At 54.0% G+C, this 25779-nt stretch overlaps 1 protein-coding gene across 5 annotated transcripts in view; it reads left to right on the plus strand.

Moving 5' to 3' along the window:
• The window catches only part of DLGAP2 (DLG associated protein 2), a 617576-nt gene that overhangs the window by 550748 nt on the left and 41049 nt on the right, over positions 1–25779 (plus strand). For all 5 annotated transcript variants that reach the window (XM_047856904.1, XM_047856906.1, XM_047856907.1 and 2 more), the window contains one exon: positions 9645–9864. In XM_047856904.1, the coding sequence (XP_047712860.1) occupies positions 9645–9864 (220 nt within the window). The remainder of the gene's footprint in view (positions 1–9644; positions 9865–25779) is intronic.

Consider the following 25779-nt stretch of genomic DNA (forward strand, 5'->3'; position numbering starts at 1 on the left):
CCGTGGGATCCGTGGCCCCGGGTGAACGGCGGGTGTGGCCGCCGGCGAGTCAGGGACCCCACAGGCGTTCCCGCCCTGCTTTGAGCTGTGCGAAGAACGCGCCAGAGCAAGATGAGCCGTGTGCTGGAGAATCGCTAGGAATTGCATCTCTGAGTTTTGACTCAACAGGTTGCTTGCTGGTTTCAGCTGCCGTCCAAAGCGGTGCCGCGGTTTTTGAGGGCTCCGCCGCGTGCCTCCTCCTGCTCACTGCAGGGTGGGCGCCGAGAGGGCGGCCCGCTGCCTCTGACACCCGTAGCCCGTGCAGCCCCTTAACCATCGCGAACTTCTCTCCCGTCGGCAGGGAGAGTAAGGCGGCCACCCAGGGTGGTAGGGAGAGGCAGTCCGGCTCGCACAGCGCGCGGGGCGGTGGCTGCAGGGTGCTGGGCATCGCTGCGCAGACAGGGGCGCGTGCTGAGTCCTCAGTAAGTGGCGCCCTCGGTGCCACCGCAGGGTCATGGTAGCAGTGGCAGTAAGTACGCGGTCCCTCCTGCTCACGGATCGTGCCGCGCGGGCTTCCGGCAGCTCGCCGGGGGCTCGAGCGAGCCGAAGACTCTCTTGCCCAGGCTGTCGCTGCCTCGTAAGGCAAGAGCCTGCTCATCTTGCCGTTTGTTGTCTCGTCAGAAAGCCGTGCTCCGGACCTCTTCTCCTACCCTGTCCGGGTTTTTCCTGTCCCGCAACCGAAGGAAGAAAGACCTTACTCGTTAATCAGCTCAGACGCGATTCCTCCTCAAACACAGGATGAGGTCTCCATCCGCCGCAGAGAGAATTCCAGTGACCCTTTGTCCCCCCATGACAAGGAAAGGACCGTTCCTGAGTCTGCACACCGGGGCCGTGCCGGCCTTAGCCCCGGACCCCAACCCTGGGCGAGCCGGGACAGAGGGTCACGCCATGGTCCCAACTCAAATGCCCCTGCTAATAATAATGAAAACAGCAGTAACGACAGCAGACGGACAGCAACTAGACTACTGTAATTATCGACCTGATCGGGGACACACCCCGTTTCAGAGTAAAGCCCAAGGTGACGGCAGGAGGCGGTAGCTACAGAGAGCGGCTGTGCCCTGAGGCACCCTTCCCCACGCCCGCACACCTGTCCTGACAGGCCAGCAGCCTTTCCGCCTCCAGCAGCGGCGTCACCAAAGTAGGGCCTCAGAGTCACACGCGACCCACGAGCTTTGCAGCAGGGCCAGGTTTGCACTGCAGACGCTTTGTCTTTCTCTTTCCTTCCTTCTTTCCTTCTTCCTTCCTTCTTTCCTCCTTCCTTCCTTACTTCCTTCTTTCCTTCCTTCCTTGCTTCCTTTCTTTCTTTCTGGAGTGCAGTCAACAGGATGTTACCTTAGATTCAGGCTACACATAGTGATTTGACTCTCACACACTGTGCAGAGCTCACCATCTGTCCTGTTACGTTGCTGGTACAATGTAATGACCTCCCCCCCACCATGCTTGTTATTCCTGTGACTCATTTGCTCCATCAGAAGCCTGCACCTGCCGCCCCCTTCACCCATTTGGCCCAGCCCCCCTCCCCATCCCCCATCCCCCACCCCCAGCAACCACGTTTGTTCTCCCTGTTTATGGGTCTGATTCCGCTTTCTCTCTGTTTGCACTTGCTCTCAACAAACAGATTCCAGTTGAACGCACACCATACCTCTTCAGACATTCCTATGAAACAGTTTCCCTGGGGCTCCTCATCATTATTTTCCAGACACATAAGCCATGTACTACTCTCAAGTATGTGTGTTTTTGGTGAACCCAAGCTGGGATTTCCAAAAATACATCAGTAAAAAAAAAAAAAAAACACACTCTCACACCTTTCTGTATCTGAAAAGATTCGTCGTTGTAAATAATAGCAACAGTAGACCACTTGGTTGTTTTACAGACTCTGAGGACTTTGATTCCGACTGCTGAGTTCTAGGATAGGACTTTAAACTGCGCTCCAGGTTTAATTCTGAAAAAAGCATATAGTTCCCTAAGATACTCCCGGCACCCTGGTGGTGGGTGGGGCCGTTTCACACGTGGGAACCGATCTATAGTCATTGTGTGTCCGACCCTGGCCAGTGCCCTCCACGTCAGGGAGGAAGAGGCAGCTCCCAGTAACCGAGGACGATGCCTTTGGGGTGCTGCCTCTGGTGAACCCCTCGTGTCCCTGAGACACTTGGCTTGGTTGCCAAGCACCCATCGTCTTTAATACTCAATGTCTCTCGAGCAGCAAACATGAAATTAAAAGTCTAACTGAGCCCCTGTGAGACTTGCTTGTCTCTGAGCCATGCTGTGAGTTGAGCTTGAGTCTTTGAATTCAGGTCCGGCTTCTCTGAGCTCACAAACCGGGGAAGAGTCCGCGTAGGCGTGTGGACGGTCTGGGATGATGCCCTGGGGTTGCCGGCGGTGAGCGTCCAGGACGGTAATAGTACACGTGCGGTTACACCTGCTCAGTGACCAGCTTGAGGGATGGAATTTGTTTTTAACCATGAGAGTTCTTACCTGGAGGAATCGCACTGAAAACGCTAGAAACGCACATTGACATGTTGTGTTTCGGGAGGCGTCGGCATGACACAGGCCACCTGGGTGCAGACGCACTGTGTGCCTGAGCTGTCTGGGGCGTCGCTTCGGCGCCGACCCTTCCCTGGCCTTTCCTTATCTCCCTGGGGTTCACCAGTTTGTCAGCCCATCGGACAGAGGATCCCAGCGCTGTTCTTATTCTCAGCACGACATCCCTGTGGTTTCAGAGAACACAGTGGGCTTGTTGGTTGTACCCCCACCACATGTAATGTCTGTCCGGCTGGGTCTAGACCTTACCCGGAAGAATGACCGCGTTCTCCATTTCCCAGAAACGCACGGGGAGCGATAGGCTTGAAGACCACCTAGTCCTCCACCATCTGGTAAATGATAGTGTGCTGGCGGTGTGGTCCCCATCAGTGTGATGAGCTCTGCCAGTGACTGTCACCCAGGGCCACCCAGCAGGGCACGACCTTGTGGTTTCCTGGCAGACGCAGTCCCCAGCCACATGAACTGAGCTGCTTCCCGGCTGCACAGAGACTTGGGGACACACAGCAGCGAGGGAGGCCCTGGGTCTCGCAGCAGTCACCTGTCTGACAGCCAGGGCAGACCAGGAGTTCGTGTCTACACCTGGCATGTCCCACGGCCACCCATGGAGACGAGCAGACGGCACCCCAGCCCCGTGCTCTGTGCCACCCTCCCATCCCCTCTATCCCCACCACACCGAGCAACCTCCTTTCCTGTGTCACCTTGTCATCTTCCCACACCCCATGTGGAAGGCATGTGTCCCACCTGGAGGGGTCACAAAGCCATGCAGATGCCCGCTGCCCACACATGCTGGCACTCCTGGGGTCAGGCGCTCCTTATGAGTCCCAGCCCCCTCCAAGCAAGCTGCAAGGACACATCCCTACTCATCCTCAGGCTGTGAAGTGGGTCCCCAGACCTCCCCCTGGCCCCTCACTGCAGATGGAAAGCACACGTGGGGAGGCACAGCCGAGCTGTGGTGCAGGAAGGGCACCTGAGCGGGAGTGAAATCACAGCCTCCAGCCAGCGGGGACCTGCCACACTCTCCCCCCACCCCCGGCTGTTCTCACCTTCGGGGCGGCTCTGATGCCCTCCCAGCCTCCTGAGCTCATCACTGCTCAGGCTGCACATTTGCTTTGTTTCAGTGCGTCCACCATCAGGGTAATTTTCTTTCTTGGAACTGGCAGGTGGTGCTAGGGGTCCGGCATGTCCTAGAACTTGCAGGTGGTGCTGGGGGTCCGGCATGTCCTAGAGCTGGCAGATGGTCCTTGGGTCTGGGGTGGCAGGGACGCTGGGACCTCTGCATCCTGGCCGAGGAAGGGTTCTGGAGCTGGCAGGTGGTGCTAGGGGTCCGGCATGTCCTAGAACTTGCAGGTGGTCCTGGGGGTCCGGCATGTCCTAGAACTTGCAGGTGGTGCTGGGGGTTCGGCATGTCCTAGAGCTTGCAGGTGGTGCTGGGGGTCTGGGGTGTCCTAGAACTTGCAGGTGGTCCTGGGGGTCCGGCATGTCCTAGAACTTGCAGGTGGTCCTGGGGGTCCGGCATGTCCTAGAACTTGCAGGTGGTGCTGGGGGTCCGGCATGTCCTAGAGCTTGCAGGTGGTACTGGGGGTCTGGTGTGTCCTAGAACTTGCAGGTGGTGCTGGGGGTCCGGCATGTCCTAGAACTTGCAGGTGGTCCTGGGGGTCCGGCATGTCCTAGAACTTGCAGGTGGTGCTGGGTTCCGGCATGTCCTAGAACTTGCAGGTGGTCCTGGGGGTCCGGCGTGTCCTAGAACTTGCAGGTGGTCCTGGGGGTCCGGCATGTCCTAGAACTTGCAGGTGGTGCTGGGGGTCCGGCATGTCCTAGAGCTTGCAGGTGGTGCTGGGGGTCTGGTGTGTCCTAGAACTTGCAGGTGGTGCTGGGGGTCCGGCGTGTCCTAGAACTTGTAGGTGGTGCTGGGGTCCGGCGTGTCCTAGAACTTGTAGGTGGTGCTGGGTTCCGGCATGTCCTAGAACTTGCAGGTGGTCCTGGGGGTCCGGCGTGTCCTAGAACTTGCAGGTGGTCCTGGGGGTCCGGCGTGCCCTAGAACTTGCAGGTGGTCCTGGGGGTCCGGCGTGTCCTAGAACTTGTAGGTGGTGCTGGGGTCCGGCGTGTCCTAGAACTTGTAGGTGGTGCTGGGTTCCGGCATGTCCTAGAACTTGCAGGTGGTCCTGGGGGTCCGGCGTGCCCTAGAACTTGCAGGTGGTGCTGGGGTCCGGCGTGTCCTAGAACTTGCAGGTGGTGCTGGGTTCCGGCATGTCCTAGAACTTGCAGGTGGTCCTGGGGGTCCGGCGTGCCCTAGAACTTGCAGGTGGTGCTGGGGTCCGGCGTGTCCTAGAACTTGCAGGTGGTGCTGGGGTCCGGCGTGCCCTAGAACTTGCAGGTGGTCCTGGGGGTCCGGCGTGTCCTAGAACTTGTAGGTGGTGCTGGGGGTCCGGCGTGTCCTAGAACTTGTAGGTGGTGCTGGGGGTCCGGCGTGTCCGAGAACTTGCAGGTGGTCCTGGGGGTCCGGCGTGTCCTAGAACTTGCAGGTGGTCCTGGGGGTCCGGCATGTCCTAGAACTTGTAGGTGGTGCTGGGGTCCGGCGTGTCCTAGAACTTGTAGGTGGTGCTGGGTTCCGGCATGTCCTAGAACTTGCAGGTGGTCCTGGGGGTCCGGCGTGCCCTAGAACTTGCAGGTGGTGCTGGGGTCCGGCGTGCCCTAGAACTTGCAGGTGGTCCTGGGGGTCCGGCGTGTCCTAGAACTTGTAGGTGGTCCTGGGGGTCCGACGTGTCCTAGAACTTGTAGGTGGTGCTGGGGGTCCGGCGTGTCCTAGAACTTGCAGGTGGTCCTGGGGGTCCGGCGTGTCCTAGAACTTGTAGGTGGTGCTGGGGTCCGGCGTGTCCTAGAACTTGCAGGTGGTGCTGGGGGTCTGGCGTGTCCTAGAACTTGTAGGTGGTGCTGGGGGTCCGGCGTGTCCTAGAACTTGCAGGTGGTCCTGGGGGTCCGGCGTGTCCTAGAACTTGTAGGTGGTGCTGGGGTCCGGCGTGTCCTAGAACTTGCAGGTGGTGCTGGGGTCCGGCGTGCCCTAGAACTTGCAGGTGGTCCTGGGGCTCCGGCGTGTCCTAGAACTTGCAGGTGGTCCTGGGGGTCTGGCGTGTCCTAGAACTTGCAGGTGGTCCTGGGGGTCCGGCGTGTCCTAGAACTTGTAGGTGGTGCTGGGGGTCCGGCGTGTCCTAGAACTTGCAGGTGGTCCTGGGGGTCCGGCGTGTCCTAGAACTTGTAGGTGGTGCTGGGGGTCCGGCGTGTCCTAGAACTTGCAGGTGGTCCTGGGGGTCCGGCGTGTCCTAGAACTTGCAGGTGGTCCTGGGGGTCCGGCGTGCCCTAGAACTTGCAGGTGGTGCTGGGGTCCGGCGTGTCCTAGAACTTGCAGGTGGTGCTGGGGTCCGGCGTGCCCTAGAACTGCAGGTGGTCCTGGGGGTCCGGCATGTCCTAGAACTTGCAGGTGGTCCTGGGGGTCCGGCGTGTCCTAGAACTTGCAGGTGGTCCTGGGGTCTGGCGTGGCGGGGATGCTGGGACCTCTGCATCCTGGCCGAGGAAGGGTCCTGGAGCTGGCAGGTGGTGTTGGGGGTCTGGCATATCTGAGAGCTGGCAGGTGGTGCTGGGGGTCCGATGTGTCCTAGAACTTGCAGGTGGTGCTGGGGTCCGGTGTGGTGGGATCGCTGGGACCTCTGCATCCTGGCTGAGGAAGCACACTTGCCTTCCCCACATCTTCCAGCCACGCTACGGTCTTGTGGCCCCCTTTTCTCTCTTCCTCTTTAAAAACCTCTGGCACTGTGATGGCTTCCTTCTTAAAGGAAATTCTTAAAAATTGTGGTAAAATATCCGTGACAGAACTTTCCATCTTGACCGTGTTTCAGTGTGCAGGTCAGCGGTGTCACATGCTCGTTCAGTGCCCCTCACCGTCCATCTCCAGACCTCTTCCATCTGGCAGAATGCAGACTCTGTCCCTACCAAACACTGGCCGGTGTCCCCGGTGCCACCACCTCCGTGTCTCTGTGGACGTGAGTCCCCTGGACCTCCAGCCAGCGGACTCACCCGGCGTCTTTCCTTGTATGACTGGCTTCTTTCCCCCGGCAAGTGCCCTCACGGTCCGTCCACATCACAATAACAGTCCACCATGCAGGCGTGGGTTTACAAGTATATGTCCTCCCCAGTCCCTGCTTTCAGTTCCTGTGGGTAAATATCCCAAAGTGGCCTCACCAGACCACAGCGGTTCTACGTTTAATCTCTGGAAGAACCGCCACTCTGTTTTCCACGGCGGCCACGTGCGGGGCCGTGTCTGCTCGCCATCTGTCATGACCTCTGCAGAGCCCACCCCCGGCTCTGCCACAGACTGGACAGTCACCCTGTCACCCCCACTTCCCCAGCTTGCCCCGCTTTGGCTGTTCCGTGCCCACATTTTCCAGAAGCAGGCCCGGTTGTGTTCTGAGTTCATGGTTCACGAAGGGAGACAGAGGAAGCCTCAGGCCACACTGATTGTTTTCCATAGCTTTTACCCCACTGGCTTGGCACCCTCCTGGGATTCCCGGGGACCAAGCCGTGGTTTGAGTCCCAACGTAAAACGACACCCACTTTTCCCAGTCCCCCTCAGGCTCGGTGAACACATCAGCTCTCAGAGGACAGAGCATTTCAGGTCCTCTCTGGACCAAGTCTTGAGATCCTTCTCAACTACTTCTGTTTGTCTGGGAGAAATGAGTCACCTTCATTTCTAGAACCTCACGGATGTGTCTCTGTAGCTGTGAGTACTAGCCAAGTGGTCCTCGCTGAGATTTTAGCCTTTAAGATGCACGAGCAGGTGTGATGGTGTCCTGCCTCAAGGACAGAGCTCCTGGCCCGCGGTGGGTTTGCAGGAGGGGGTCCGCGAAACCCTGCGGCCAGGGTGCTGGGGACGCTGGTGCCATCACCCAGAGTTTGGCCTTTTCAGGCTGTCTGATGTGGGTCTTTGACATAAATGGCACGAAGTGATCTGAGGCTTCTTGATATAATTCCCCATAAGGGAAAACAGAGTGTAAGAAATGTGTAGTCGGGAAATGTCATGTTTCAACCCAGCAGGTGTGTGTCCCACAAGCTTCGTCACTGGGAACGTGAGGCTGTCACGATGGGAGTGTCATGCTTTGTCCTGACCCTGATTTGTGTACCCCTCTCCAGCTTCAGAAACCTTCCTCTGGTGTTTTCTGTCGATGCGACCCAGAGATTCTCCTCCTCACACTGGGGGCCAGGCAGCCGGCCTGCCTTCCTCCCCCCCCGACACACACACACACACACACACACACACACACACACACACACACACACACACACTTTCCTCCGCCATCTCCAGAACGAGAGAGGGTTATGCTCGCTCTGTGAAGGGGGCCATTTCCCAGCATGTCAGGAGCCCCACGTGGTGCCAGGCAGGGCCACGTCCAGGTCTGCAGTTAGAGATTCTGGAAGAAGGAAGGTTTTCCTTCCTGTTGGAGGGGAGATCAGCTTCTCTCGCCCGCTTTCACCCTGCAAACAGGCAGAGCACAGGTACTGTGCTGGTGTCTTTATCTGTGGGCATCACGCAGGGTGTTCTGGAAGTCGTGGGTGGCCTTCCCGGCAGTGGGATAGCACACTGGGACATTGGGGTGTGAGAGGCGGACACAGCAGGTGCAGGACAGAGGCAGGACGATGACAGCAAGGGGTGCTGGGCGTGGAGAAGCCACCTGAGAAGCGGAGCAGACGTCCCGGGCGGCGTGGGCCCCTCCCAACACCCAGGGCAGGAGGGACGGGCCGGGGACCGATCTGGAGGGACAGCAGAGGCCACGGGGTGCCCCCTCAGCCCTCACCGCCTCCCTGTGCACTGAGCCTCCCCTCCCAGCCCCGGCCGGTGCACGGGGACTTCACCAGCAAGCATCCCGCCTGTGCACACGTGCTAACCCACGCGTGATTCCCCCGAGGGGTGCACCCAACACAGGAGTAGCCGGGGAGGGCTCATTTATCAACGTCCCTTTCAGCCTGACACGTGACCCACCCCGAGAGCCCTGCCCGCGGACCCGTGAGCCCCCCGTCCTCACCGACGAGTGGCTAAGCCGTTAAGCTTGTCTTTCCTAACGTCTCACCTGTTCTGCATCCCGTTCTCTTCACCCTGGCTCTCCTGCGCACCTCCCTTCACTGGGCACCCAGATGAAGCCTGTAGGTTTGGCTCTCGGGAAACGCACAAGGATCACTACCCAGAAATGGCAGGAAAAGTGTGTCCCCTGCTAGCGCTCACTGACCCCACGCAAAGTCCCTCTAGCCAACCCGATGGGCGTGCCCCTGTGTGCCCGGCACCTGCAATCCCGCGCCTGTCCAAAGCCTCGATGCTTTCTTAACACATTTGGACCTTTTAGGTTCCCAGGGTGACTCTATACCTGGAAATTAAATCGCAGGCGTGAAAACTATTACTTCACCTGCTACATTGTCAAAGGAAGTGAGTCTCCTAACATCCCAGGCCAAGCAGCAGCACAGGCAGGACGCACATGGCACAGGCTGGTGACGAAGCGATGGACAGCCCGCTGGCCGTGTCTTTCTCTGCTGGACCCGCGGTCCTGCTGCTCCCCTGGGGAGAAGGAGATGAGCTTCCCGCCAGATGTGTGCTTGGTTTCCACGACGATGCACAGAGGCAGGCTCAGCTCCTAGAGTTTCTGGGCCATGGACAGCCTGGAATGTTGACAGAGGCGCCGGGGTCGGGACAGAGGGGGGACCAGCGGCGTGTGCTCACTGACCGCCCAGGTGCCGAGCTCCACCTGCGTCCTGTCTTCTGTCCTGGGCGTTTCCAGCAGGCCACCCTTTCAGCCACCCTCAGGGGCCCTCAGAATTTCAGTAACATCTCAGAAGTGACATTTTTCTTAGTGTTTGTGAGAAATAACCCAGTAAAAGCCCTTCCCTCAGCTTAATGGAGCCCCAAGGCCAATTTCCAATTAACTCTGCTGAAGAGACAGTACCTCAAGGTCAGGGTGAGTTTTGTTCTTTCTTTTTCTCCCATGACCTGGCCACATCTCGCCATCACCTGTGCATTCTTATTCCAGATGAGCGAGGCAGAGATGAACGGGCAGTTCGAGTCGGTGTGTGAATCTGTCTTCAGTGAAGTCGAGTCCCAGGCCATGGACGCCCTGGACCTTCCCGGATGCTTCCGGACACGCAGCCACAGTTACCTCCGAGCCATCCAAGCTGGTTACTCCCAGGACGACGAATGTATTCCCGTGATGACGCCCTCCAACACCACCCCAACTGTCAGGTCCACAGCAGGTAAAGCCGCCCTTTCCGCCTTCCTGGTGAGAACCATGCAGGGGTGCGGTCTCCATCCGAGAGGAGCAGGCGCACCTTCGCCGCACACGCGATACATTCTCCAAACGTTTGGTAACTTTCCCAAATTGCATTTGTCCCATTTTCCTATTTGCAACGGTCTTTTGAAACACTTCTTTTGTCGATAACCTTTCTTTTCCTAAGAATGCAATCTCTTAGGTATCAAAGTTCTTGCAAATAATCAGGTATAACTTCTGTAAAGTTTTCTGCAGGAAAAAAAGTTTAAGGGCTGACATTTAGAAAGTGACTGTGCTTTAAATACCAAGGTTTAATAGATTGCAGTAAAACTCGAGCAGACGTGCAGTGACTCCGGGGCTCCCTCACCTTCTCCTCCCGTCTGAGTGCCGCCTGGTGGGCAGATCCATAAATATGATTCACCACTTGGAGCAGATCCTTCCTTCATGGAAATTCACTAATCATCCCCTTCAGTGTCACAGTTTGCTTCCATTCTTATGGAAAACCATATCCACCCCTTTGAAAATTTACCACCTACACGAAATATCAGGGCCCAGTATTTCCCTGCGCTGTTACTGTTTCTGTAACATAATGAATATACATGGCCTGGAGAAACCATAAAACACAGCAAGCAATAAACGTTCGCCGAGCCCCACATAAAGGCCAAGCGGAGAAAGTCAGAAACGGGCAGAGTTGGGGAGCGAGGTCATCTGAACACTGTCGGAGCAGGGAGGGGACAGTCTGAGAAGAGAGCTGTGGGGGCGTGGTGGTGACGAGGAGCAGGGTGAGGAGGAGGGAGGGCTGCGGCAGCTCAGGGAGGGGCATCCCCACCGTCCTGCCACTTCGGGAGAGGACGGCACGTGGTTGGCTAGCAGCAGACGGGAAAGGACAGCCTGGACGCCAGCCTTGTTTCAGGATGCTGGCCCTCGAGCACCTCAGGCTTGTCGACTTGCTGACTCTCAGATTTCAGAAGTAGCTGTGAATAATTCATCAAAGGGCATGTGTGTGTGGGTTCTCAGTGATCTTCTTGTGTGGCCGGGGGCACCCAAGTGGAGGGTTGGTGACACTTCTTGACCGTGAAGCCTTGGGATGTTCGGAAGAGGCGCACAGGACCGTGGGGTGCTGCGTCCCCAAAGCACAACTCTGTAGAGATGATAGGGCAGTGCCGTGGGCATGCCCTGTGTGACATCTGTCACAGATGTGCCACTGTGATGGGGCCTGTGGGTGGTGGGGCTGAGCCTCCGGGCCTCCTCCTAGGTGCCCTGTATCTTAGGAAGTCCGTGACACCCTGCAGCGAGGTCATGGACCACCCCCCACACTGTGGCCTTTGTGGGAAATGGCCACATTAGGAACTTAGGGAGGTAATGAACTTCACAAGCACTGCCTTTTAAAAAGTACACTTTTGGAGATCTTTACTGATCTACTCGCCAATATTTGTTGAATGTCTCGTATAAGCAAGTGACAGGCCCTTTCACGGTCTTCAGAAATGCTTTGAAAGGATAATTACCTGGCAGAAAATGACTTTATCGTGTTTGTCGTTATGGGAGAATAAAAATAAGACAGTTTTCATAGAGATCACGCAAGAACCCGTGCAGAACTCACACTAAAATTCTGATTTGTGTCATTTTCCCGAATATGTTGTTGAGTTCCCAAAATGTACGCACCAAATAAGCCCCAAGACATACTTCCCTCCAGAGTTTCCACCAGACCTTGGCCTAGTTATTGAGCCAAGATCTCCTCCAGGCCAGAGGGGACAGGGTGCAGACTTGGGGAAGGGTCTGAAAAACAGGTGACCTGCTGGGAATCTCATTCTGCAGACACGGAAAAGGGGTCATTATTCCACCATTTCCAGTTTTACCCTAAGCACTGCATATATTTTTTTAAATTTTTTTTATGTTTATTTATTTCTGAGACAGAGAGAGACAGAGCATGAGTAGGGGAGGGGCAGAGAGATAGAAGGAGACACAGAATCCGAAGCCGGCTCCAGGCTCCCGGCTGTCAGCACAGAGCCCGACGCGGGGCTTGAACTCACAGACCGTGAGATCATAACCTGAGCCAAAGTTGGTCACTCAACCAACTGAGCCACCCAGGTGCCCCACACTGCGTATATTGATAATCTCACTTCCCAGATAGAATTGGGAGGGTGTGCAGCAGTTGTCTGGTTAATAAGATGAATGAAAAATCCCTACCTGCAACTTCATAGAAATATAAAAGTTTGGGGGAAAACCATCCAACAGCACAGGATGTAAACGCCCGCTAAGTTTCCGATCTGATTCAGAGCTTCGTGTCTGAATCTTCGAGGCAAAATGTGATCTCAGTCGTTTTATATTAAAATAGTTAGAAGATCGTAGAGCAACGTTGACATTTCATAGTTACATGGGTAGGTGTGTGTGTGTGTGTGTGTGTGTGTGTGTGTGTGTGTGGAGAGAGAGAGACAGATTATTTTGACAAATTGATTTTCTTTTATGGTTCTAAAACTCTCTTGAAAATAATTCCAAAACAAGCTATTTTCAAAATCATTCACAGTGATTATTTGGAAGTCTCAGATGTATTTAAATATGTATTTAAATATGTTTCTTTTTGCGGCTTGAAAAGTGGAAGCTGCTGTCATGAGGCTGTGTCCCCTTGAACAAGGATGAACGTGTGATTTTAATATGCATCTAGTAGCCATTAAGTATCAAATATGTGCATGAAAGGTTTATTAAGAATGTGAAAATATGTGTCAGACATTCTATCTGAAACACTGACAGGTGGGTGCCACCAGGAATGGGTGGCTGGCTAGGAGTGACTGGATGTCACCTGTTTTCTCCCTCGGCCCTTAAAGGCACGTGGAGATTCAGCCGAAACAGAGTCCGTTCCTGTGCTGTCCAGGGACCCCCGATAGGCGTGGACCACGTTTCTCCTGCACTGTCTTTCATTATAAAGAATACACCTATCGATTAGTGTCCTGTCCTTAAACGGAGCGGTTTTCAAAACATCTTTCATTTCACACATGGTTTCTTTCTCGTCAGTGAAATGATTTATCAGAAAGATTTACTTGTCTAAATATGCATTTCACCCAACTTTTCTAGGGAGAGTGTGTCATTGATATTATGGAGGAAAATGCTATGACATTAGATTATAATGATTTTTCTCTGGGTCAAAAGTTCTTTCAACAAGTGTCACAGCTGATTCTAGAAGTCATTAAAACAAAGGGAAAATCCATACAAAGCATGAACAGAGGAAACAGCCATAAATTTATTTTTATCCTGTTGTTTATATTTCAATAATAACCTGTCCCTCAGGGGGGCATGTAAGAATCTGCTTCCAAGATGTCCTGGCTTCTAGGGTCTGACTGCCTTCCCAATACGCCCCCAGCCACACGGCCCATTTCCGTCACCCACCGCGTCTCCTTCTCGGACTCTGGCACCCTTGCCTCCCTCACGTAAGGGCCTGTGATGCCATCGGACCCCACACGACCCAAGGGTGGCGTGTAAGGTGACGTAGTTACGGTCCCAGAGATTAGATGTGGACATCTGGGGGCGTGGGCATCCAGACCACCCTAACAGGACTACCACATCATTATAGTAAATATTGGCTGGGCGCACGCGTGAACGGATGGACGGATGGACGGATGGACAGATGGATGGAGGGGGTCTTCTCTGGAACCACGCCAGGAGATCTTCCTCTCAGTCACACAGATGCATGGGGTGCCCACTGCTCTGCTGGGCGTGTACTAAATCCAAGCTCCTCCTGCTGACGGGAAACCAAATCCAGTCGAGGCTCCCGGCCAGGAGGGTCGCGAATCCCCTGACCTGTGGAAAGGTGACGTGGAGGGCTCTCCTCCATGCTCTCCTGGAAGCAGACATCCTGCCACAGCTACGTCTCTGACCTCATTGCCACGTGTGGCGTCTGAGGTTCGGGGACAAGGGATGAAGACTGGGACGTTCGCATCCTTTCTGGGTCTGGCCGTGGTGCTGAGATCCGTGGAGGTTAGCAGTTGTGTCTGCAGAGCTCTTACGTGGCGGCTCCCCCTGGCCTGTGGACTTGCACGTCAGAAGTCAGGATACGCCGCCTGGATACGGAAACATTGGGACATAGTCTGTGCGATTCTAATTGCCTGTGATTCCTTGGACTATACAACCTCCGGGTCAATGAGCGAAAGACAGCCTCCACCCTCAGGACCAGTGAGCGAAACTGTGCAGACAGTCACCTGGACACAGAGGAGGGGGCCCTCAGTTTACCTGGCTGGTGGCGGGCAAGTCCCAAGAACGCAATGTGCTCTTCCCTCCAAAAGCACCGCGATTCGAGTGTTTCTCGCCTCTTAGACACATGCACCCATCCGCTCACCCACAAAGGAGAGCAGTGTGAGCGACCCCGTCGTGTGGTCCAAACTTGTCAAGGGGATGAGTCGTGGTGGGACTGACACTAGACCCACAGACCCCAGACTCACGGTCCAGGATTCTTCTTTACGACTCTCTGCAATTCACTTCATCCCTTGCCTAAAACGGGGAGGGGGGTGGTTGGAGGGTACAGGTGGGTGGCGGTTCAGTCAGAGATCCACGCGGGAAATTCTGTGCCGCCGTCACGACAGCAACGGCGACCTTAGTTACTCTAAGAGTTGTTTAGCTTCTTGGAAGGAAGCCAGCCAAACTGGTCCCTCCACACCCCGTAAAGTGAGTACCCGGGGGTGAACAAGGAAGCAAGTGCCTGCGTGCGTAAGCCGATAGCTGGGCCAGGGAGTCATTCAACCACACGGTGGGGGCCACGGAAGCTGCCTCGCGTGCCCTGCGAATAGCCACATGCTCCACCGCGTGACCCCTCTGTGCTGCACGCCCGTAGCGTGCTCCCTGAGCCTCTGCATGGCCTTCTAACTGCCCCCCCTTGGACTTCCCATCCGCTGCCCACCCCACACTCCACACTCCTACGATCTTCTTTCTAAAAATACGCCCCCCCCAAATTAATAGAACGGAGTTAAATACAATATAAATCATAGCCCGACGCAAACATACCCGCCTGGCACCCTCTCTCTCGGCTTCCTGTTAGCAGCGAGTGAAGGGCCATCCCCTGTGGGGCCGTCTGACCCTGGGTGACCTGACCCAGGCTCGCCCCACAGCCCCCCGTCACCTCGGCTGGTACCCACTCACCTGAGACCCTCTCACTGCCGAGCTTTGCACACGCTCTGCCCAGCCCAGAACTCGCTCCCCTGGCTTTCTCGATGTAATTCCTAGCTATGCCTTAAGATGCAACTGTGAAATCCTTGCTTCCAGGAGGCCTTCCGTGATTCATTCTCCTAATCAGTTTAGGTGCCACATAAACTCCTTCCTCCCCACTCCCTGATCAGACAAGTTCCAACAAAAAAGTATTTATTAAAACCAAGAAATCCCAGCATTCATTTATTTTTCAAATGAACTTCCTTTTAAAGATGTAGAGATATTAGATGCCCAAAACTTGAGGCTATGGTTATATTCACTATTTCATATACTTACAACATCTCATAAATATATTTGAAAAACATTGATATTATGGCTTTTATTCCTTATAACATGTTAGTTTTAAAAGCATTATATTGAGACAAGTTATAAAAATTCGTAAAATTCATAAAACATCCTGAGAAGGTTGAAAAGAAAATACTTTTCCTCTCTCAGGAAAGAAAATACTGTAGAAATGCAATGCTTTTAAATCACATCTCCAAAAGTCAGTATTTAGTTTTCTTCTGTGCGATGATGTAGGATATAAATTAATGTTAGAAATGAGAAGAATCTGATCAGAAAGTCCTATGTATAGCTTTGAGTTTATGATTATCCAGACATAATAATTTCACATATGCTATCTTTAAAATGCACTTTAAAAATTATGATTCATTTGTTACTTTTGTAACTTCAGATTCCTTTCTTTGCTTATGGGTTCCAAGAGACACTTAAGACAACTTAATGTGACAATTTTGGACTTACTCAAAAATGGTATGGTTTCTGATTAGGAGTTCCTAGATTCTGGAGAATGAGCCTTTTTTAAAAAAAATTATCCTTTGGTTAGTTAACTATATGTTAACTAACTGCAATTTAAATTAAAATTTGAAAAAAAAATACCCAAGCAAAGGATGAACTGAATCACAATACTGATGTCAGCGTTAGTTAGAACTGCTCACTTTATTTTTTTTTAATTATTTTTGAGATAGAGAGAGAACAGGGGAGGGGCAGAGAGAGAGAGAGGGAGACACAGAATCTGAAGCAGGCTCCAGGCTCTGAGCTGTCAGCACAGAGCCCGACGCGGGGCTCGAACTCATGGACCGCGAGATCGTGACCTGTGCCGAAGTCGGCCGCTTAACTGACTGAGCCACCCAGGTGCCCCATTTGTAAAAATGAATTTAAATGGAAGTTTCTTACCCCTAATTATTACAAATTTGACATGCACTTTGTATTAACTATTAGGTTGAAAATAAAACGTAGTTCAAAAAATTACCCTTTGAAGCATCATCCGTGTATGAAGAGAATCAGGCTTCTTGCTTCCAGCCCGTCCTGGCCACTCTGGCCCTCCCGCTGTGTCGTGCACACCCGGTGGAGTTTTGCTCTGCGCTGGTGGTTGAGGACGAAAGCGTAGTTGTTCTGAGGAATGTTGGAAAATTATAAGTATGACACCTGACGGTTAACCTTCTGTGTCACCTTGACTGAGCCAGACATTTAGTCAAACACTAGTCTAGGTGATTATGTGAGGGTGTGTTTTTTGTTTTTCGTTTTTTGTTTTCTGCTGAGTCAACATTTGAATCTGTAGAGAAAGCAGAGGGCCCTCCGGGTGGGCCACATCCAATCAGTTGAAGGCCTGTCTAGAATGAAAAGCTGACCCACCCATGAGTAGGAGAGAATTCCTCCTGCCTGACTGTCCTCAAATTGGGGAATCAGCTTTTTGCTCCCTGGAAACTTGAACTGATACGTGGACTGTTGCTGGGTCTCTGGCCCCCCGGCTTGGGGCCAGTGCAGCACCCACTCTCCCGGGGCGCCAGCGTGCTGACTCTCCCTGCACACCCTGGGTCTGGTCAGCCCCCGTACTGCGTGAGCCGGCTCCTTACGCCAAATCTCTGGGTGAACGTACATGGACCTCCCTTTGCGGTTCTTCTTCTCACACAGCCCCAGCCCATACAGTGGGCTCCCAGCGTACTTCCGTGGCTCCCTAGTTAAAATGGTCAGACTAGTAGCTCAGAGGGTTTTCACCAACAGCCCTTCACTCTGGCACACGACTTAGATGTTAAAAAGCTAAATCAGAAACTGTTGTCCTCATGGCTGGGGACAGGGGAGGGTTCGTTAAAATGAAAGGTGTCAGGGAGCCCGGGTAGCTATGTCAGTTAAGTGTCCGACCCTTGATATTGGCTCAGGTCGTGATCTTGGTTCATGGGATCGAGCCCCGAGTGGGGCTCTGTGCTGACAGCACAGGGATTGTCTCTCTCCCTCTCACTCTCTGTCGAAATAAATAAATAGACTGTAAAAAATAAAATAATAAAGTGAAAGGTGTCACGGATGTCCAGAAGCTACATTTGTGACATAAACAGGTATCCAAAAGTGTTAAAAACCCCATTAATTTCAGAAATATCCAGGTGACAGGTGTTACGCGGCTGCAGGGAGCTGGCCTCCAGGACGACGGGCTCCCCGTGGGAAAGTCTGGCCGAGGCTCGGACGGGGCGCGAATGTTTGCTACCTTCCAGAGCCCACACTCTCCCCGCGGCCGTGGGCACCAAGCAGCCAAGGAAATCCCGCCTGGCTGTGCACACCGGGGCCTGAGATCGGGTCCCGGCCACCAGGACTGTGTGCCACGAGAGGGAGCTAGTCAGCCAGGCCTGTCAGGAGCAGAGGGAGCCAGAAGGCACAGGAAACTCCAGTTTAAAAAGGAGAAGCAGGGGTGAGTGCTGGATGAGCCCGCAGGGAAGAGAGAGAGAGGTCACGCTTCAGAAGTGACCTGAAGCTCAGAGGGCACACAGCCTCGGCTTGTGGGGCTCGCCCGGTGCGGGCGGTCGGGGCTGCAGAGGTCTGCGGGGTTAAAGGCGTGTGGTCCCAGGGACGCAGCATCCGTCGCGCTCTCCCGGATGCGTCCACACTGGGAGGAGGAAGGCGGCCGCACCCTGTCGCTCTGTCGGCGGCCACTTGCTCCGGAGCTGATGTCCCACGTGGAGGCCAGGGCCCAAAGCGTCCCTAATACATTCAAGACTCGAGGCTGCGTGAACGTAGGTGGGTTAAATAGCGGTCTCTATCTTTACTAACCTCTGACTGGAGGAGTCCCCTCGGTTACGCACCAACACACCCACCTCCCCGTGACTTGGTCAGCACGGGACTCAGACGGCGACAACCCTCAGTTCTTGGCGCTGTCTCAACACATCGTTTGCGTTCATCAGGCTTTGAAATCCCAGCAGTTGTTAGTCCTGACGCCAGTCTCGTTACTGCACCGGTGCGCACGTTACCGCAAAGGTTCGGTAACTCTGACGACTGTATTTCCGCGTAAGCTTTTTAATCCTCTGCATTTTATGTTCTGGGGTTAAAACATTATCTTGAGAAGGAGTCAGTGGGCACTGCGCTGCTGAGGGGTCAGAGCTCGCGGGAAGGTCGGGCGCCCTGCTCTGGCCACCACGCGTCACAGTGGGTGTGACGCGCTCTGACCGCCAGGCGTCGCGGTGGGGGGTCTCTCCCCACAGCAGCGAGGCCAGATGTGCTCAGTTTTCCATATTTGTAGTCGTTGGTTTTCTTGTAGATAATTGCTATCAGAGCTTTTTGTTTGTGTGTTGTCTTCCGCTACTTAAACGTAGGGGCTATGAGAGCAGGCACCTGTTAGGAGTGGTCAGACGTGCTGTCAGAAGCATCCAGAACAGGGTCCACACGTAGAAGGGCTTGCACGCATCACACGAGAATCAGCCTGCATGTTCCATGGCTGGAGGGATTTGTCGGACTCACACAGGTTATCCTCGCGGGATAGCTTTTCCCTCGGCTGTGTCACACCCAACACCAGGGTAACAACATGGACCCTAAGGAGTCCCAGGGGTGGGTTTCTTCCCCCGACACTGCTGGTCCCACAGGACATGCCTCGTCCCAGGTGTCATATCACCCCCAGTGTGGCAGCAAAGCACCGTGGCATGGGAAGCCCACGCTTTGCTCGTGGCGGGGCTGCGTCACGGTGAGCTGGTCACAGAGGCGTCTCCGGCTCAACCCAGCAGCTCCAATGACACCAGCTGGCAACCACAAATCCCATTATTATTACCAGTACAGCACTGGTACTGACGAGCTGGGACATCCTGCCCGAAGCAGTCACAAACTCAGTTACAGGCCATCATTTATCTTTAGTTAACGTACTTCCTAGGACTGACCGAAGGCCACGCCTGTGCTGGAGGCCCTTGGGGAGACTGTCCGGGTGAATTTAGGGCCCCCCAATCTCCTCATCTACCCCCATGCGGCACAGGACTCCATGGATATTTGCTGAATGCATAAATAATGGACTTAAGAATCTACAGCTTATAAAATATTTAAATCCATTTACACGAACAGTTTGCACTCACTTAATATTTTAAATTCAATATTTAAGCCCTCCCCCCATGTACTTGGCTATTACCTCCAACATCCAGATGGGTCTTTTTCTTTTAGATCTGCTTCTGTGGGCAGCCCCAGTTGACAGGCACCCACACATCCTCTAGATGGTCTGTGTGACATAGGATTCGACCATCTACGACACAGACGTGCGAGGAGTAACACGGTCATTTATTTTCTTAAATAAATCCAACCCCAGTTCTGAGCGCCTCACGCTCGTACCTGACACACCAAGAAACACAGCCTCCGTCATTTTGGGGTGAGCCCGGGGCCGAAACAATGGCACGGCTCCCACAAGGCAGCAAGGCCCTCGGGAGCCTGGTGCCAGCTGACCAAGATCCCCGTGTCCCTGCAGAGGGAGCCCCTCGAGTCTCGTGGGTTTCACGGGGCCTCTTCAGGACTGCGGCTGCCCAGAGGCGCACGGGGGCCTCTCCCCGGCTTCCACTGCCCTCCTCCGAGCCTCTGCTCTCGTGCCTCGCCACCCAGACCCCCAGGCACTCTCCCTGTTGAATCGAGGCTGTCACAGAAATCAGGCCAAGGTTACCCTGGAGCTGGCTTCCCCCAGCAAAACCCCCAAGAAGTGGAACCCCGAGCTGGTTTGTGGTGGGAAGGACTGTAGGAGAGAGACAAGCAAGTTATACCCTAAAGATTACTGTGCAGAGCAGGCCTAAGCAGAGGCCTCTCCAGGATGGGCAGCCGTGCTGGTGACTCCTTCCTCAGACGACATCTGACGCCTCTGAGAACGGGCCCTCCATGACCCCCTAACTACAGAACACTGCCTGTGACCCTGCACAGTAAGAATTACTCAGGCATGTGAACCGAATTTGAGGGAACCACCTTTCTCTAAAGTTCCAGACGGCCAAAAGGGAAACACACATATGTCAAAAATTTTTTCTAAGTGAAGAAAAGAATTCCATCACTAACTTCTTTTTGCCTTCAGGAAGATTGCAGAGCCATTGAAAACTCTGCAAGTGTTAGCTGCCTATCACCTATTTCTAGCAGTGGGATTAGGCCACAGAGGGTATGTTTGCTCTTTTTAATGGTCCCCAGTTTGGAGGAAAAGGTTGAATGAGGTGGATTATTTTTGAGCTTACTCTGTGAACTGTTGTTCAGACGCTGAAAATGTAGAGTGCTGCACACACACAGACACACACACACGGTGAACTGGGTTTAGGCCTAAGGACTTGGATCGTGAGATTTGTGCCTCTGTGGATACACGTGGTGAGGAAGTCGTCGAACGGAAGACAGGAAACACGCCCCCGTGCGTAAAGCATTCCCCTTTACAATGTTTCATCACATTGCCGTATTTCCTCCTGACACAGCCATGAGGATCTAGGACCAGGCTGCGCTTCTTAAACATCAGTGATGAACAGAAGGGCTGGAAAGGCCCAGGATTGATCCCGGGGAATATTTATGCCTCTGTTGCTCCACTGTGGTGTTTTGGATGCTGCGGAGGAAAGAGATAGGAGGTTTGAAGTGATCGATCGGATCAGGTGCTCTCAGGAGTGTAAGGAAGATACCTAGAAGGAAAAGACTCATCAGCGGATCAAGGGGAAGGCCCGGGCTGGCGTGGGCACCTAGAGGGCTGCTGACGGCCCCAGCAGCAACCACACGCGGAGAAGACCCAGAGGGTTCCATTTCCGGTGTTCAGGTCGTCTGGAAACTGTCTCCGTCTATACTGGAGACCTGGTGCTTTCTTGGCCAGCGTACCGGTTCCAGGAGGCCATTCGCTGGCTTCCGTCCGATCAGTCACACCAGCAGCTGAATCAAACCCACGAGGATTTACCTCATGTCTAACTTGTGCAACATACCGGAGAGGCGCTCCGTGCGGTGCAAGGAGACAGAAGGTGAAGCAGAGCGAGACACTCCAGACTCGTGGGCAGACGGAAGGATAATGATCATGTTCAGAACTTCGCCACCAACGCTGGCTGCACAGCATTCGGTCCTTGCTCGTGATAAATATTAAGTGATCTCAAAAGGTTCTACGATTCATGGAAGAGTCGAATGCTTCTCTGAAGATTTGCAGCACGAGCTTGGATCTTAGACCCTAACTGCGAGGACACAGGAACCTGCTCCCTCCTGTTACTTCTTGCACCCTCAGATTTGGTTGTCTCTGGAAGGGCACTCCTAAAAGACCTACCTTCTGGCAAATGGCACTTAAAAAAGATGAGGTCCTTTGGCGTTTGGGGCTGCAAAGGGGCAGACACTGTGTGCTTTCGAGAGACCCTCAGGGAGTCTCCGTCTGCAGAGGTGCAGGCGGACGTACAGATGTTGGGACTGATACTGCTGCTTCAGACGCGCATGCCCAGCAGGAAAATCCGCACTCCGCATGACTTCGGGATCACGTGGCCGGTGTTTGGGGGAACGGTGCTAACGTGGAAAGGCATTCACGATCTCCAGTGTACAGCCCGAGGTCCACGTTCTGGGTTACGAAGGTCATCAGACTCTGCAGACACTCGAATCCCCATCCTCTGCCCTCTCAGAAGGGCTGGGAGCCTAGGGCACCAGCGTGCGGCTGAGACTCTTGGAGCCCGTTAGCCTCGTGTGGCACGTCTTCATGGGCATCCCCTGGTCCAAAAGAGAGGAGTGTGGCCACATCAGTGGAGCCAGAACCCTCGGTGTCGTGTGAACGGCAGTTTCAGCCCGGCTCAAGCCCTGGGTCAGGGAACCCAGCTCCCCCAGGCCAGCAGTCAGGACTCCAGTGCCTCCCCAGAGAGGCAGAGCCCTGGGGACAGTGTAGACCAGGAAGCCCCAGCTGGGACGCTTGCCCAGAAGGTGGAAGCAGCAGGAACCACAGCACGTGGCAGGCGGGACACAGTTCCTCGTGAACGTGGTCTGCACAGCTGTCCCTCTCCAGCCCGGGGCCCTGGCCCTGCTGTCCCTCTTCACTGCGAACAGTTGCATGGCCCCCAGGGGAAGAGTATGGGGCGTGTCTGCTTCTCTGGGGGGCTGTCAGGCTGCGGGAGAGCTTGGGTTTCACGCTCAGTCAGCCCCTCACCTGGTGCAAGACAGTGTTGACAGGCCGCTTGGGGAGCCTGGTCTCCCCGAAAAGGCCTCCTCCGGGGCCAGGGGGCTGTGTTTTGTCCGGCCCCATTAGCCCGCTCATCTCCCCTCCTCCTTCGAGAATTAAGGTGGTCTTGTTTCTAGCCTTGCATTCATTAACAGGCAGGTGTGGAATTTAGAGACGTTTGTGCTTCTCATTTTTTTTTTTTAATAATTGCTAATGGACTATTAAACTGCACGCTAAGTTTAGGCAGAAAACTAGGCCAGGTTTTATACACAGTGTGGTGTTTTCCAACATGTTAATGAAGTTGCACTTGAGCCCGTCTGGAGACGTCATGTCTGTGACCTTAGAATCTAATGTATATTTGTAATGTTGGTTTGGTTCGGCGTATCACCCCCGCCCCTGGGAGAGCACAGCCACCAGGAGAGCAGGGACGGGGGGACACAGTCTGTTCTGTAGTGTCCTGACAGCTGGCGTGTTGCAGGTGACGCGTCCACGTCAGGGACAGTCGTGACGGAAGCCCCCTGCCTGGGTTCCCCTGGAGGACGTCTCTGGGGTTCACCCCAGAATCGCATCACTGCTTCTCCAGTTCCAGAAGGCAAGGTCAGGTTATTCTCCTTAGTGAAGGATAACACACGAGGGGGACACAGGGACGGGAGTCAGCCGGCAAACGGAGGAAGTGTTGGGAGCAGTTTCCGGAAAGCTCAGCACCTCGCCACTCGGGCCCCTGCACACCTTCCCTTCCGTGCCCTCGTCTGGAGGTCGTGCTCCCTGACGACTCCTCCGGCAGTTTCCATGCCGGCCTTTCTCTCCATGTGCCTTCGCCGAGGGGCCGTGGAGGACGCGCTGTCCTGCAGACGCCAGATGGCTGTGCCAGGCACCTCCGTTGTGCTCTCCAGGGCACCGTTACCAGGGCCGATTTGGAGCAGGCATTTCATTGACCGGCTTGCACACAACCTAGTGTTTGCACCGTCCGTGTTCCTTGCACCGGGTCTATGAGTCTGTCGGGCGACTGGGACGCCCTGAAGCACCTGGGCTCCTGACGGCAGTGCCAGAACAGAGCCGCCGGACAGAGGTCCGGCTCAGGTGACAGAGCTCACCATCCCCCTCAGTGCCCTGTGCCCCGCCAGCTCTCTGGCCGCACGCGCCGTGCGTGCTCGGCTAGCTCACACCAATGCTGCTGATGGATTTCAGCAGCTGGGAAGCTCACGAAGAAGCTCACTGGCCAAGGAGCTCTGGTTTATTGGCACGGCCGACATCGGCCATCTGACCGTTCACTGTCAATGAGACGCGCACAGAAGGCACTTGTCGATGCCTGGCCCGTGTTTCAGGATGGATGACCGTATTTCCTTACAGTCACCTTGAGGTTGTGAGTATGTCACCCCTACCTATGCAGTGGGGGCCTTCCGACTTTCTTACCGAACCGTTCTGGGGGGAAGCGGGCAGTGTTTATTTAGCACGTGTTCACTGAGCACCCACAAGTGTGAGCAAGTCACAAGTCAGGTATTATTTTTACGCTTGCAGATGGCATTTGCCTTATCGGCTTAGTAACTTTTTCATGGAAGGTCGTTTTCTTTTCCTTGAACAGAGACAGCAGCGCCTCTGGGTATATTAACTGAGATAGGCCGTCAGCCACACACCATTGTTTCCACGTGCAGGTGAGAAAACCCACAATTTCACCGTCAAACAAAACACCATCTGAGAATCTCTCCCTGCTCTCCAAATTTTGACAGAAAAAATGTCATGCCGGTGCGACTTTAATGTAGACGGCTTTCACAATTAAATGTCCCAAGTGGAAATGAATACACACACATTTTCTGCGGAAAATCCAAGTTCTCATTATGTAATGTGAATTTTAAATATTTAAAACGAACACAGGAAGTGCCTTGGACAGTGACACGGCTGTCATCACTATGTTCCTGTCTACGAGACGTTAAGTGCTGGTTAGACTATAATTTCTTGCCAATTAACACTTTTGAAGTAGATGTCTTCACTGCCAGCCCATCAACGTTGCCCCAGAACTTGGGCGGCCCACATCATTTTGGTAACTTCAGGGAAACCGCTGTCTGTGGGTGTGGATATGGCTTCTGCGTCCTGTTGGATTTACACTTATGTTTGGAGACTGACGTTAATTAAAGTGTCAAAATAGCTTTCATCTTTTATGTTGAATCTTTTGCCTTCAAAGTTTAATTTCTCCAACATCCAGACTCTCATTTAGACATTCATGGAGTTGATTGCTGTGATTCTTTTTATGCTGTTATCTTTGAAGCTCTAATTAACGGAGGGCGGTGAGTTTAAGTGTGGCTATTACGTTCGGACAGACCGGTGCTGCTTGCCGTGTGGGATATACTTCATCTTGATTACGTATTTGTGCTTTACACGATAGAAAGCTAATTTCTAAATTTCCTTTTTGGCTTGCAAATGGCCTGCCTGGCTTGCATTCGGAAATGGTGTGGGGGACGCCAGGTGTGGGTGGGTCAGTAGGCATGTGTTTGGAGTCATGATGTATCCACATTTGAGATGACTCAGCAGCCACACCACAGTGTAGGGCATCTCCTTCGTGAGCGGACCTCAACGGGAAGGTGTTTTCCCCAGATTCTCCTTCCAGAGATTTGCTAAGCCAACACTTTGAAGACCTGAGGGCACATCTTGATGACTGATTTCGTTTGCTTCAAGTCACCTGTTGAACAGATGGCTGCACGCGTACTCACGTGACTTTGCGGGGCAAAAATCTTCTAGCCCAGTGTACATGTCCCAAAGCTGTGCTGTCTGGGACAGGGTCCGGTAACCGAGCGGACAGCACAGAGCCCAACAAGGGGCTTGAACTCAGGCACCTTGAGATCATGACCTGAGCCGAAGTCAGATGCTTAACCGACTGAGGCACTCAGGCGCCCTAAGAAGTTAGGTCACTTAAAAGTGGCTAGTGGCTGTGCTGTTGGACGCAGCAGGCTGGCACACAGCCTTTCTCATGTGGCCGCCAGAGAGGGAAGCAAGGAGTCTGTGGACACAGGTGTGGTGGGCACGCCCCCCCCCACCTGCCAGGGTCAGCACCGCAGCCGCTGCCCTCTCCTCCCTGCTAACCGCCGTTTACACCCAGGGCTCTGGGAAGTCCCTTTTGAAAGGGTTTCCAAATGAGGTTAACTCAACCCCAAATGTATCTGGGAAAGTACATTTTTACACGCCTCGTTTATTCACCTCTAAGCAGGAAGAACAAGTCCACCTGAGGCAATCTCCATCAGGCCTCACTACTTGCATTTAATGGAATTTTACTGAAATTATGTGCATGGCTCCTTCCATATTAAATCAGGTGGTTAGCCTCTTCCGCGTGGCACAGAGGCCTGTGTTGGCACGGTGTACTCG

Source organism: Prionailurus viverrinus, chromosome B1 (genome assembly GCF_022837055.1).
Source record: "Prionailurus viverrinus isolate Anna chromosome B1, UM_Priviv_1.0, whole genome shotgun sequence".
Classification (NCBI taxonomy): domain Eukaryota; kingdom Metazoa; phylum Chordata; class Mammalia; order Carnivora; family Felidae; genus Prionailurus; species Prionailurus viverrinus.